General features: G+C 37.2%; 1 protein-coding gene across 1 annotated transcript in view; it reads left to right on the forward strand.

Annotated features, from left to right (window-relative positions):
• Positions 1 to 14787: 14787 nt before the first annotated feature.
• CCNJ (cyclin J) overlaps positions 14788 to 15948 on the forward strand; it is an 11859-nt gene continuing 10698 nt past the window's right edge. The window contains exons 1-2 of the mRNA XM_072424162.1: positions 14788 to 15076; positions 15648 to 15757. Of these exons, the coding sequence (XP_072280263.1) occupies positions 15689 to 15757 (69 nt within the window). The 5' untranslated portion in view covers positions 14788 to 15076; positions 15648 to 15688. The remainder of the gene's footprint in view (positions 15077 to 15647; positions 15758 to 15948) is intronic.

Genomic DNA, 15948 nt, shown 5'->3' on the forward strand with positions numbered 1-15948 from the left:
ACATTAAATAGAGGTTGCAAATGACAGACAGATACAGACAGTGACAGAGGAAGAGGAGAGGACCCTGCCCCGAAGAGCTTACAATCTAGGATATTCTTTATATGTATAACCCTAGGCTGTATTTAGACGTCATGCTGCCCTAGTGATGACATCCTGTTATACAGGTCACATCATTATTTTTCTAAAAACTAAAAAAGAATGTGCTGCCTGATTAACACAGAAGACTAACGATCTATCTATTCAACTGTATAGCCCAGCAAACAAAGGAAATATGTCTGCATGTTGCTTGACCTATAGAACCTTGTCACTTTCTTAGAAGCCTAGCAACCCTCCTTCCCTACCTAATTCTTTTGTTGAATTTACCTGGGAAGATCCAAAAGCAGACAAAAAGTAATCAAAGCAACCATATTTTGTACATTTTCTGGCTACCTCCTTAAACATTGCTTTTCCAAACACAAAACTAGTCAACAAATGCCTTATAGTCAATGTAAACCTAAAAATAATTATCTGTAAAACCTCCACTCCTTCCTCATTTCAGTCCTCAGTATTTTTACAAACCTAACCTAAAAGCAAAAAGAATAATGCAGTATACCTAGCGGATGTAGTCAACTCTTCAATTGATTTCAGATTTTATTGATTAACAGAAATAAAGTAAAAAATCAAAACTGAAAATTTTAGGTTTTGACAAGACTTGTGGTTTAAGTTTGTAGAGAGATCATATAGGGAAATGAGTTGAAATTGAAGTATTAGAAAGGCAAAGTTCCCTGTTATATTGACCTATAAATGTTTTTTTTTATGTTTTGTATGTAAATCTTCAAAGAGAAAAATAATAAAAGGCCTATTCACACGTTTGTGTTTTTCCCCTGATGTTTTTTATTTGTTATAATCAATGGAAATGCTTTAAAACACACGTTAACACACTTTAAAGTTTTTGGTGCACATTGTATATAAATGCATGTCATAACACATGTCCAAACTTGTTGGCAAGCATTTAACATGGGCCAACATGTGATTTGATGTTTTTAAATGAAATGTCAAAAAAATGCATAAATACCTGTGTGCAATACATAAATATAATAAGACACAGCACAAAAGGAGAAACTGGGTAGATTGGGTAGGATATGTTTTCTCACTGTAGTAAAATTTCTTGAACCATGCTTGTGTAATGAGTAACTCCAGTGAAAATATATATTTATTTAGTTTTGTATAGAACAAGGAAATGAACTTCCATTTTTAAAGTTTCTCCTTATCCTATTTGATAGACCCCAGACTACATCCCTATTTTTTAATAGAAGCAATTGGCCTGATTTATCATAACCTGATCCAGCTGATCTGAAATGGATCTGGTCAAGGATTGAAAACATTAGCCAACTAATAACAATTTTTTAAGAAATCCATTTCAAGATTTCTGGATCACCAAGGTTCTCCCTTAATAGTCTATCTTCTCCAGTCTTGGAAAACAATAATAAATCAGGCCATAAGGAGTAAAGACCTGTAGTCGCAAGTAGTCAGTGGGGAGCAATTTTAAAACCACAGTCTGTTACCAGAAAAATAAGACACAAACAAGAGGTCCTAAAGCTGCATAGCTACTATACATATTCAGGTTTTGGAATTCAGTTCCAAAGGTAACTGATCAAAGTGATTTCTTTCAACTTTAATTGTGTGGCCCTCTCAAGCATTCCCCATTTTGAAAATGTGTATATAAAAAAACTGCTCATGGAGTTATCTCTACTGACTCATGATTATGTTATTATGCTGTACTTATAATGATATACTTTTTAATGTAAACGTTGATTATAACTAAATCTGTCAGCCATATCGTATATTATTACTTTTCATTTTCTGTATGTCTTGTATAATCATGCTATTAGCATCTGATAGGAGTTATGATACAGATACCCAAATAAAATATTTTAAAGCTGGAGATAGGCTAGATCTTCAGTCATGTACTGACCACCCTTGGAGTGAATTTTGCAGTAAAGGCCTGTGGGGAGAGGTGGGGGGAGGCAATTCTCAACTCTTCTGGCTCCAGGTTATCAGGGGAGGAGAAGTAGAAGTTAAGCTATGCGCAGATTTTTTGATGCCCAAGACAAATATTTGTGATCATCTCAGGTAAAAATCAAAAGCTGTACCCTGAGGTCACTCAGTGATCCATTCTGCCAGATCACCGAACAATCAACAGTTATTGAGCTTCCTACTGTCACTTCAGTATTTGTTCATTGCTTCCTCATTTTCAACAACTGTGATCAATCCTTTGTCAGTAGTTTAAAGCATGGTTTTCTAACTGGCCTATTTGCTTTTCCCCACAGGTGCTCCATAAACATTATATCATCAAATAATTCAACCAGAGTCTGAATACCTGGAAGACGTTCATCTAATGTCAATTGGGAAAGTTTAAGCAAAATTTAAAGTTTCCCTTATATTATGTGTATTACATTTTTCAAGTCAAAAAACTTTTTTATGTCACAGTTCGAATGTTTGTATTAGGTTTGTAGGCTTTTGGCATTTGAATCAGGTTAACCAAGTTCCAAAAGAATATTTAGTAACTGAGTAGCATTGGCTAGAATTCTATAGGACATAAACTAATATAGAGTATAAGAGGTTTTCTGTAAGCTGTAGCTATTTTGGTAATATGTGATGAGGTCAATGAGGAAGAAGAAATGAAAGTGGTTTGTAAGGGTGCAATAGGCTTTAAATGGCTCCTGAGAGTTAGAAAGCTCTGTTCAACCTATTCCTGTACTAAAAAGTGGTTCCTTATTAGTATCATGATTTTTTTTACAACTAAAATTTTCTAAGATGGCTTAATATTAAAAACTGTGCTGACAGCAAAATATATTTAATCAGAATCTCTCATCCCTATTTCCATGTTCATCCTTAGGACCAGTATTCTGGAATAAATATCTTGTCCTTATTCTTTATCAATAGCTTGCAATCAGAATATTCTTGATAAAACATGGGGCTTGATCCTGGCAATACCTGGCAAATTATGTCCTAAAGAATAATTGGTTAAAGAATAATTGGTTGTAAAAGTGCCAAAATCCTGTAGTATCCATGTAAATTGTGATTTGGTGTGCCTCAGTGTTTTTCAGAATCAATATTAGGAATAATACCTTATTCATAAAGTGCTAACATATTATGCAGCACTGTACAATAAAAAAAGGCCACAGATGACAACCCTGCATACTTGACAAGTACAACAATGACACACAAGTGGAAGAACCCTACCTAACAGAGTTTACAATCTAAAAGATTTGTAGTACTTTCTTCTGCTCTATGCAACCATGCAAAAAACTATATGAAAAAAAACACACTATGGTTCCCTCAGAAATGATCAACAAGCCCTAACCAGATCATGAAATAATATATTTTTTATGATTGGTTGTATGTATTTGCAGTATATTGCAGTGTGGTACTGTGCAGTAAAACACTTTATAGGTGTGATGTCCATGGCAGTCCATTCTAATAAATGATGTAAACACACATGTGTTTGATGCACACCAACTTATAGGGCTGGTGTAAATGACCCCTTATATAAGAGCTTTGCTAATGCAAGTATTGCTTTTTTGAAAATATCATGAATAAAATATATATATATATTATAATATAACTTTTTCTGGTATAGCAACTCAAAAGGATCCGTTGTGATCGTGTTTTGGAGAATATTCCCTTGGCTGAATAATAAGGTAGGGTAAGGTATGAAGTGCATGTGTAAAAAGCCTTAATAGTATTTCAGTACTGTTTCTCAAAGTGCATGATGTGCATTTGAATTTTGTAATTAAGTTTGCTGGAGGAGGAATTAATTGTAAATCTAACTTGCTTGGGACTTTTCATATGTAAGTACGTGCTTAGCTTCACTGGGAGTGACATGACTGGAACTAGTATGCAATTTTATTTGGATAAGGTAAATTCCAATTCCTCCCAACATATGAATTCTGCTTTAAAAGCAACTCAAGCAACCAGTAAAACCAGTACATGAATTGCTAATACATTTCAAAGCTGTACCCTCAACAGGAGATCACCTATGTATCTTACAATTGGGATGTCAAAAGAACACAACTGGAGCCAGCATCTTAGTTAACAACCAACATGTACAGGAGAGGCCAGAGGGCATGGTCATGAACTGATGTTTAGGGGTATTTGTAGGGATCTGGGACAAAATGCAAAACTCTTTGGTGCACTGGAAATTGGAGCACATGTAAGTAAGTAATCTTTGTACCCCAGGAGCCAGAAAGTCTTCCTGGTGGAAAAATGTAATGACAAATCTTGTAGACTCCATCCACAAATTTTGGATTTGAATGTAAATGTTTACAGATTTAAGATCAAACATGGAGCAAATGCCCCATTTCAGTTTGGAAATAGTGAACAGTTTAAAGCCCCCCCCCCCCCAACTATTATGATACAGGAACTAGCACAATGAGACCTTGATCCAGAAAACTAGACAAGACTGCTTAATTTTACACCCTGGTTTTCAGTTGGTTGGGTATGTATTATATATTTTTGTTGAATATAGGTTCACAAATAAGGATACAGAAACACCCTGTTGGGCTCCTGTAGTCAGCACAAAGTCAGGTTTTCATTTGTATAACTGTATAAAATGTCATTTGCTTTGAATTGAGAATATATTGCTGATGTATATCTGATGTCCCTATTTTGCTGGGCCGACCCTAAATGTTCATTATGTTCTGTTGATTCTCTTTGTGTTCCTTTCTTTCCTGCCCCCACCTTTGTGTGCTAGGGTCTTTTTAGATTATAAAGAAATATATATGCAGTTGCATCAATGGTCCAAACTGGACAACTTGAGTATATTCTCAAAGTATATATTAGACACATCCAATGTACCTGGAAGTGAACACAACTATGACAGCATATCCTATGGGTATTATTAACTTGGATCTGGGGTCTGCCAAATAGAACCTGCCCCAACGATAACATGCCAGCTAAGTGGTGGCACACTTGGAAACTGAATTATGTATTTTTCTGTTTTCAGGCTAAAATACATCAATTAGTTTACATTTTTTATTTAATTTTCATATTTTACAATATAGCATGAAGAATGGGTTGATATTGCTAATGGTAAGAGGGAAAACCACATGCTTTGCGGTGGTTAACGTTATTCACTTGCCGTCTGTGGCCACAGCAGAGATGTGTTCATAATTTCATATAGTACTCAATGTGATTAAAAGATGTTATAGTTAATAACCATTTCTAAGCAAAATAATCACAGTCAACGCTACTACTCCAACACTAGTTTACCCCAAGTGCAAATGGTACTCTTAAATGCCTTCCCCAGGGATATGCTAGGGTTGGGGTAGTATTTGTCAGCTGGGGTGATTATTGGTATCATTTGGCTTTCTGAAATTGATTTTTAGTGATTGTATTCAAAGACCGTAGGATTTATTATAACTTTACAGATAGTGCTGTTCTGTCCAATAGAGAAGGGAAGTAAAAAGACCAACAGTAGGCACCCCATTGCGAGCTCCCTTTAAAGAAGCAGTCATTATTTTGGTCTATTTATATAGCCTAAACCACTATTATTATGGTATATTTTAACATAAACATTTGACAAAATGATTCTACACAAAATGTTTATAAATCATAATTATTTACTTTATATTTTTTAATCGTATACCATTCTAAATCCCTTTTTTTTGTAACATAAAGAAAAAGAAAAACTACATGAATCATAAGATGTGTGGGTTGGAGAGGACATGTAGATGCATGTAAGAAGACAGCATTTTAACACACATTCCTTAATGCAAAGTACATGATAGAAGTCACAGCTTTCTCTGGATGATGGAAGACACGCTGCAAGTGGAGACAACGTGTGCATTTAACAAGAAAGAGTGTACGCTTTACTAGATCTGATAAAACTTTGCATTTATTGGGTGCGTGTGTACAAAGACAAGACCTGAACTTCACACTATAATGAATGTGGCTGCCATGTGTTAAGCTACGTACACACTTCCAATTATTATCGTTGGAAAACGAACGACGAACGATCCTGCACGATATCTACGAACGATCGTATAGCACCGATCCTGCACATAGAGATAACGACACGATCGTTCGTAGATATTGTACACACAATGGATACGATCGTTTGAGCGATAGAGGAACTATGTGCACGACAGGAAAGTGAACGAACGTTCGTTTATTACGCATGCTCAGACCATGGACGATCAACGAACGATCGTACACACGAACGATGGTCAACGATCGTCGTCCAATCCGATCCGCCGGTCCGGTCGTTCGTTTCCAACGACTTTCCTCGTTCGTCGGCGTCGTTGGTTACTTTTTTTACGAACGATTTTTGCCCAATCGATCGTTCGTCGTTCGTTCGTCGTTCGTTTTGAACGATAAAAATTGGAAGTGTGTACACACCTTTATACTGCAATGCACCACAATGCACAGCCACTTGTACTTCTGTCCATTGCAACGCTGACCCCATTAATTATAATCAAAAGGGCTGCAAAATGCAGTGGTGCAAGATAATTCACTGCTTAGTATATAGTAAGAACATCAGGCATTGCTTTCAATGCAAATCTGATATTTCTGCATTGCAGACACTATGGAAGGTGTTGTGTACTGCACTGCACCATGTATATTGTGAATGAGCCATAAAGTCCTGATAGAGAATTCTTAATGCTCCCTGGCATGTCCTTAGTAAATCAGACTTACTGGTAGTTTAAATAAAAAGGATCTGAGTTCAAAGAAACTTACCCATGTACATCACAATGTAAACACGCAGGATTTTCATTTTGTGCTGAAGCTTAAAACTGCTTTGAAGTGAAATTCCAGGCATTGCATTTATTCCAATCTTACTTTAAAGTAGATATGATCCCAATCACTAAAATCTCATATAATATTTAACTTGTTCATAAAATTACAAAAATTGTTTAAATCCTTTTATTTGATTATTCTTCTTTAAAGAGAAACTTTCAATACAATTCATACTTTTTAGGATCCAATAACAAGAACATGTCTGGCTAACTAAATAGCGTTATTATCTTTTGAAAAACCATGAATAAGAAATGCATTTCTCTCCGGCAGCCTATGTAGGCCAACATCAGACAGTCCCTGGGTAGGATTGTAGGTGTTTCCTGTTAATAAAGATGTAAAGTCTATTGTTTTCAGGCAGACCTTGAGCCTTGCAATGAGCAAAAAAGGGTCAACAAGACCTAATTACTATAAACTCCACTCATGTACATATGTAATTACTAACTATGAACAAAAAGTTAGCTTTTTAAAACATTAGCATACCACGGCCCTGATTTTTTAAAGCTCTTCAAGGCAGGAGAGGATACACTTTTACAAGTAAAGCTGGGTGATCCAGCAAACCTGGAATGGATTTCTTCAAAGTCATTTACTAGCAAATGTTTGGAATACTGGACCAGATCCATAAAAGGTTTGTTGGATCTCCCAGCTTCACTGTTAAAAGTGTATTCTCTCCAGCTTTGGAGATTTGAAAGAAACATAAAAAGCATACTTTGTAGGGACCCATTTAGATCATTCAGCTAACTTGTGTTGTGGAGCCATTGCTTTAAAAGGACACCCCAATGAGTTATAATAATACACCTTCATTAAAGCACAACATAAAACACATATTTAATGCACCCCATAGATTTAAATTAGCCCTGAACATTAGAAATGACTGGTAAAAAATTTAGGATGAACTCATCGGTAAAGCATTAGGCACTTCAGTCTACCTCTGATGTAAAATAATCACTATACTCATTTCTGAACCCTATAGAACACCCAGTGTAAATACTGATTATGTGAAAGTGAGTGTTTGCATAGGTTTAAGCATTCTTTCTTTTCCATCTACATCACTTTTAGCAAGCATTTAGCCACATTCAAAGAGTAAGTATAAGATCTTTCTGCAAATAAGAAAGTAACTACCCAACCAAAAAGTCAGATGGACTCGGACATTGGGTGGTTTGAGAAGAACAGATAAATCCTATTCCCTAACAATTCTGTTGAATGGACCATTTACATCTCTGTGGGAATTAAACTTGATTTCATTTGAATGGGCTTTATAATGCACAAAAGGCTACATTTACTAATTCCAAGCAATGAGGAGCACCACAAAGCCCAGTAAAGCATTACTGTTACCATTTATTTCTTAAACAGGGAATCAGACATTCCTTCAAAACTTCCCTGGTGGAAATCAATTTCTACCATTGAAACACATGGACCTAAAAGATTCCCACGATCGTGGGAATCTTTTAGGTCCATGTGTTTCAATGTCAGAAATTAATTTCCACCAGGGAATGTTTGAGAAATTGTCAGATTTCTTATAAATAGAACCCCATGCATTGTTCTGTGCTGGGAACGGTGTATTGGGGCACTAAACTGCTCTAAAGTACAAAACATGCACATTGCTGCAATGGACCTTTGCAATATCAGCAATAAAGTTTTAAAATCAGAGTAAAATATAGACTGCATTCCTATTAGGACCTTTAATAAAAATTTCTTGTTATTTTTTTAAACTCAGTTATGACATTTTTTGGTTCAGGCAAATATTTTTATTTGATTTTTATATCATCTATTTTTGTTGAACTACATAAACAATGTGCTTAAGTTTAATGTGCTAATATTTAGACCACATTTTTAATTTATCTGGATCTTTATTTTAATTTATCTTAATTTTAGTGTGTCTATGATAAAAAAAGGTGAAGGAAAAACATGTCAGATGTAACTGCTGGTAACACAACACAATATGACCCTTGTGTAGTCCTGGTTAACCTGTGGTTTAGAACTTAACCCTATAATTTGGTTAACAAGTTCGGATACCACTAACTATAAAATAAAAAAGTTACATTTTGCTAAAGAATAATAATACAATTATTACTATGCATGCAAACGTATTACAATCTGTATAGAAAATCTGATATTTGACACTTCATTAAGGTTTTTTTTAAAAATATTGAACAGCTGTTGTTTTATTGCATAAATGTGCTATGTATATATTGTGCAAAATAAGCTGCCAAGACACAACAGAAATGTTCTGACACAGTGCAGCACAAAGCACAATAGTGTATTAACGGGCATTTTGGTCTGTTGCAATACATGGGAATCAGGACTGTTTTGTCTTAAGCTACGTACACACTTCCAATTATTATCGTTGGTAAACGAACGACGAACGATCCTGCACGATATCTGCGAACGATCGTATAGCACTGATCCTGTACATACAGATAACGACACGATCGTTCGTAGATATTGTACACACAATAGATGCGATCGTTTGAGCGATACAGGAAGTGACGTGCACGACAGGAAGTGAACGAACATTCGTTCATCACGCATGCTCAGACCATGGACGATCAATGAACGATCGTACACACGAACGATGGTCAACGATCGTCGTCCAATCTGATCCGCTGGTCCGGTCGTTCATTTCCAAGACTTTCCTCGTTCGTCTGCGTCGTTGGTTACTTTTTTTACGAACTATTTTTGCCCAATCGATCGTTCGTCGTTCGTTCGTCGTTCATTTTGAACGATAAAAATTGGAAGTGTGTACTCAGCTTTAGTGTGTTCAGGTGTCATTTAAAAAAATGGCACTGTGCTAACACATACATGTTAATTCAGCACATCAGAAATATGTAAATAGACACAAATAGTTTTCAGCACACAATAGGGTTTTATGTTATGCTGGCAACTGCTTTATTTTGTTATCAATACAGAGTGTGTTGGCTTATCTCATTTACTTGATCCTGATCCTTTTTTGACCTTTTTTGATACAGCAATGCTTACATGTTATGGTGCGTCGAAAGGTCAGAAGCATTGTTTATTGCATTCATGTGCATTGGGTTTCTGTATAAAATGATCAGTCCCCAAAACAAGGATGCTTTGATGCACACTAAAAGGCATGGGTATTGGTGTAATATCAATTTTATTCCTAATGCATTGTAATGATTCTATCACACTTAATTAAATTTGCAATGAAACTTGATTAAATTGCATGTTATTTTTTCCTGTTACTCGGTCCAGAATTAAGTTGTGAAAAAATTTGATAATAAAAAAAGTTGTGTTGTCAATAACGATCAATTAGAAGCAATTTTTTTTTTGTTGTGAATTCTGTATTATAACAAGTGGATCTGCTGTTTTGGGCAACATGAAATACTCTTGTGCACTTTGCACTTAGGTGTGGTGCAATTACAATCTCAAGTATTATTATTTAAAGCAGACTTTTCACTAAAAAGGTTTACGTTCTCTGGGCCCTGCCCCAATCACCTACCTTTAGTAGGTAAAAAATGCCCCTAAAAAGAATACCATACCCACATCTTCTACCAACAGAACCTTTGCAAGAATGGCTTTACCATGCTTTGCCTGGTCTGTATTCCACAGGAATATTCTTGAAAGGACCCAGCACAGCAGAAGATGGGGGTTAGGTAAAGTTTTGCACAAACTGTACATTTGGTATTCTTTCTTGATTGTTTCCACTGTCAGTAGAAAGAACAAGCACTTCACAGAAATTCTTATTCGATTCTATGGAGGAGAAGAAGGAGCGGGAGGCACCCATCTGAGTCTTCCTCCATAGGAGATGACACCAGTGGTCCCTGCTTGGTAATTTAGCGATCCATTATGGGGGATGACTGACCGATGTTGTTGGACCACTGTACACACGCTGGATTTTCACCCGAGATTATTATGATTGCTGTTCTTGAGCGAAGATCATCTACATAGTTTAACTACAGTTCCAATATTCTTCTGTTCTGGTACATTTCACACCCATGAGAAGTAGGTATACAGGGGCAGGGCACAGAGTGTTTGACCATTTTACTGGAAGGTATGCTTTAACAATGATAAAACTTCTTACTAATTTGAGGGGAGGTGTGAATCTTTTCTCAGGAAGCACCTATGTAGAATTGGCATGAAACAATAGACTATGTTTACCATTCACATTGACCCTTTCAAATTCCTAATGCAAAATTGGAAGGTAAAAATGAAGAAAACTGACTGGTCCCATTGGGGGAAAAAAAGCCCCCCATGCCCATTCACCCACTCCTAGGCTAGGTACACACATGTAATGGTTCTCGTCCAATAGTCGGCTCAGGGCCGATATCGGACAAGAATTCTATGTGTGTACAGTGCTCATTGTCCATCATCCGAAGGACCGTCCTGGCAGTACCACGGACAATGGACAACGAACGATCCTAATGGAAGTAAAAGGGAAGAGACTGCAGCGGGGTGCCGCTCCATCATTCTCCCCTCTCCATGACGGTGATGTATGTACAGCACTCATTCATGCAGTGTGATTGTGCAGTCATTTGTTGTTGGAAAGGATCTTTCACAATCACATTTTTTTTTTTATTGAAGATCCGCAGTGTGCAAGCATCTTCTTGTGTCAAAACAACACCATTAAACACCTTTCCAACGACAATTATTGCACATGCGTACATAGCCTTATGAACATCAGATGTGTCCAGGAATGATCAAGTCTTGCACAAGTCTGATTCTGGGAACCACTCAAACCCTAATGAGATTTTTTCTTTTCCAGACACCTGACCAGTAAAGTGGATTCAGCTTATCTATGAGCTAATGAAATCTCTCACTCCTTAAACATAATGTAATTATCAAAACTGCAGGGAATGAGAGAAACTTTTTTTTTAGTTTTACATACTCTTGGAATAACCTCACACCTTGGCATGCACATTTTATTCCTCATTGATGTGTGCTGTGCATGTGTTGTTGGGTGTTCTCATTCATTTCTAACAGCCAACCAACCCCCTATTTTTCATCTGCACAAAGCAACTGGGACTGGGGCAATGACCAGTTTGGAAGGAGAACTTCCAAACTTTGTGGTGATGCAGAAACACTTATGACAGATAATTGAGAAAGTGTGCTGGGTCAAAACCCTAGCTTGCAATCCTGGAAGACCACTTCTAGTAACCATGCATTAAGGACAGGTGCCCCTCATGTTGAAGTTGGCTTGCCCAATGATTTCTTTGATTTTTCTTTGTCAGCTCAGGGCATGAATGAGATAGGAGAGGAAAATGCTTCTATATGAAAACATATTGCAAGTTGTACAGAATTAGTGGTGTTTGTTTTTTTTTTGGGAGCATGGACACTCCTTGAGAATCCCAAAGGTGCATCAAAACTGATACTGAAAGTGTAAATGAGCCCTAAATTGTACCTGACCTGAATAGACAATATAAAATGACCTAGGGTATGGCCAGCCATTGCAGTCACTATCATGATGACAGGGCATCTAACTTTTTAACTCCATCACAATGCCAATTACTGGGGATACAAACATTTGCTACTTCCATTGGTCTCAAGGAAACCTCTGTTTCCATTGTGGGGGAATCATGTGAGCAATGCCTTGGGTCTCCCATATGCTGAAATGCACACAAATTACAAATAAAAGGTATAATATTGAGAAAGCAGAATAAAATACAATGCAAGGTTTTAGCTGGCACTCCATTATCTCTAATGCTGCAAATTCTCACCACCCCCATAACAGATGTAGACAGGAGTTTGTATTAAATTTGTTGTGAGGACATTTCTTACAATACAGACTAAGGCAGGTAGGAATTCTGTCATCCGCCATTTAAATGTGATTATCATGTGATAGAGCGAGGAATACACCACAGGGAATGAAAGGCAATGTCTTCTATTCAGCCAACAGAAACTTTCTACATTTCCATTGATTGAACTCAATGGATGTGAGTCAGTCCCGTTTCAAATTGAATTAAATACCAATACAATATGTAATAAGCACCTGGACCTGACACATGGGGGTTGAGTTTCTAATAGCTGGTGAATATTTATTGAGGTTATGAAACCAGGCAACTTGGTGTTCACTGCAATTTTGTGCAAGAAACAAATCCTGTGCAATGAAATTCCTTTTTTTAATGAACTTGAAAATAACTGGGTATTTATCAACATTCAGGCTTTCTTCTCCTATTGGCTAAGTTAACTTCACAAAGTAACTTCTAAGTAAGCAGTCCCTACTGCTTTATAAATCAACCCTTAAGCCTTGTTTCCACTATAGGGCTTCAAGAAGTTTTACCAAACAAACACCTATTTCCATTCATGTTTTAATAGGATGAATTCAGCTTTGCTGCCAAGCACATCCCACACAAATGTAAAGCATGCTACATTTTTTTACACTGCATGTCAATGCAGGGTGTGTTGGGGTGCAGTTTAGAATGAATGGCAACGCAGCACACCAACATGTCCTGTGCTTTGCATTAATGATGCATTTTGGTTCAAAAATGGGCTATAGTGCAGCCTTCCTCGACCTTTTTAACATGAGGGAACCCTTTATTATTATCATTATTATTATTAATAAACAGGATTTATATAGCGCCAACATATTATGCAGTGCTGTACATGACAGATGAGCACAGACAGTGACTATAATTTTTAAGTCTTAGTGGAATCCTGCTATAATTACTAAATCCACAAAATATTAGTGTGGTCAGTAGTAGGAAGCATGCCCCTTACATTGATGGCCATTGGCAAGAATGTCACCTTTACAGAAAAAAAAGATCATTGGAGTCAGTGATAATCGATCCGAGACACACAAATTGCTCAAAGTACCCCTAGCAACCTTTTGAGGAACCCTAGTTGAAAAGAAATACTTCTAGTTGGATCATGCCCTATAGGAGTATTTTGTATAAAATACTGAAAAATGAATCACATAAGCACCAGGTCTGATACATAAATGATTTATTCCTTTAGAGCAAGTCATGTGAAGATGCAGGAGAACCTGTGTGTGCCTTCCAATAGTTTCCTATTCCTGTGCTTAGTATTTCCCGGGTATTAACCCCTTAATGGATTGTTGATGATGATACCCCAGGGTAGTCCAGGTTCTGCATAGCGGCTTACACCCATTCCCATGGCAGTGTAGCGCTTACAAAGAATCAACATAAAAACATCTATAAGTAACTATGTATTTTGGTGACTTTTGGTTAATATTTGTAATAAAACTATTGGGCATGCTGTGAGTTGGCATGCATTGCAATAAGTAAGCCCATTGCATTAAATGAGATGCTGAACAGAAAAAGAGAAGAACTATGGAAGACACAGCACTGCATTACTCTGGGAAGCTAATAAAGAATGAAAGGTAATAAAGTACCGGTAAGTCCATTATGTTTTTTATGTTAACAAAATTTATAATCTTTAACCCTTCCACAAAAAATGATTAACTTATTCAAAAGTCAACCATTATTAATATTATTATTATTATAAATAATATTATTAATAATATTAAGAAGAATAATAATCAGGATTTTTAGATTGTAAGCTGTTTGGGGCAGGGTCTATTCCTTCTGTGTCACTGTCTGTATCTGTCTGTCATTTGCAACCCCTATTTAATGTACAGCCCTGTGTAATATGTTGGTGCTATATAAATCCTGTTTATTAATAATAATAATAATAATAATATTAATATAGTGCCAACATATTACACAGCACTGTACATTATTTGAGTTGCAAATGACCTATCTATATAAAAATGATTTATTTAGGTTAGACCTTGCTGATATGTAATACACAGACACACAATGGGGACACACAGATTGCACTGATATGGGGTGTTAGTGTCTGGGGGACTTATAGCAGCCATTGCAGCATTTCAATGCATTGTCCCCATGTGACCTGCACAGCTCTCATCATACGCAACAAGCCACGCCCTGACATAATACACGGGGCGTTTCCTGAGCATAAGACACGCCCATCTCGGCTTTTTCTACGCCCCCTGGCTTTACATCCCCAGCCCAAGCCATGACGTGCCAGATGTGTAAATCCCAAGTCTGCCTACAGTAGCCCACAGGACTCAAACTTATTCGGAGGGCGGCAGCGCGTTCATCGCCAGTTCAAGAGGCGCTCCGTGATTGGTGGGATAGAGAATCATCTTTTGTAAGCTGCTCTGTTATTGGTGGAAGTCTGCAGCGGCATGGGTCCGAGCCTGGGCTTTGTATACAGTCAGTAGAGCTCGGCCCTTTAACAATGGATGGGGAGAGTCTGGCCGCTTGATGGACGGGGCCAGCCGAGGAATCACTTACAGGACGGACGGGATGTGCTTGGGCTGCGAGCAGGGATCCGGAGCTGATCAGTGAACGAGGTCGGTGCGGATTGCTGGGGGACTTTGCAGGGAACTTACACGGGGAGTCAGTGTGAGAGTGCGGGGGGGCTTTGTTGGCTGGAGCCATGGACATCAACCATTGCATGCTATAGGAGAGATCTGATGGCATTGTATCTCTATCGGACTTTTATTATAGCGGTCATCCCAAATATTATCACAAATCTGATTATTTATATCCTTTTTTACTGGAGCAATTCCCAAATCTCAGCTTTTATGTATCACTTTGCAAGGGATCAAGTCTTTCCAATGCGTTGGTGTACAGATAAAGTGAGCCAGCTCCCTTTCTCATCAACATGTTAATTAGATTTGCTGGCTGTGATGAGTCCTCAGCAAGGAAGTATGTCAGGCAGGAAGGGGTTAATCCTCTGTTGGTGGGATTTTAATTAAGTGCAAACAGAGATCCTCAGCTCCTTTTTTTTATATTATGATGAGCTGATTAGTTGCTGGTCTATCAGATGAGCACTTTGTATGTACACTTTAAAGCTGATTTAAATGCTGGCTGAAAACTTTTTTTTTTATTTCTTAAAGCTAACCGGCTCTTGTCTTGCAGGCTGCACTTCTTTGCGTTTGGTCCTATTGAAGTCTCAGAAGATGGAGCTAGAAGGGTCATGGTGGAAGGGTCAGCTCGCTTCTGACATCCACCAGGCTCTCCGGTACAAGGTAAGCCGATTTATATTCTACTTTTCTTTCATTATTTTTTTATATATATATATCAACCCTATTGTTACATCTTGGAGGTACAGAATTAAAAAAAAAAAAAGGATCACAAGCTTACTTATTATTAGCATAAGTTGTAACTATAACTTTCTAATTTGTTACTTTTTAATTGATGTGCAGATCTTTAGTTGGAA

Source organism: Pyxicephalus adspersus, chromosome 10, assembly GCF_032062135.1.
Source record: "Pyxicephalus adspersus chromosome 10, UCB_Pads_2.0, whole genome shotgun sequence".
Classification (NCBI taxonomy): Eukaryota; Metazoa; Chordata; class Amphibia; order Anura; family Pyxicephalidae; genus Pyxicephalus; species Pyxicephalus adspersus.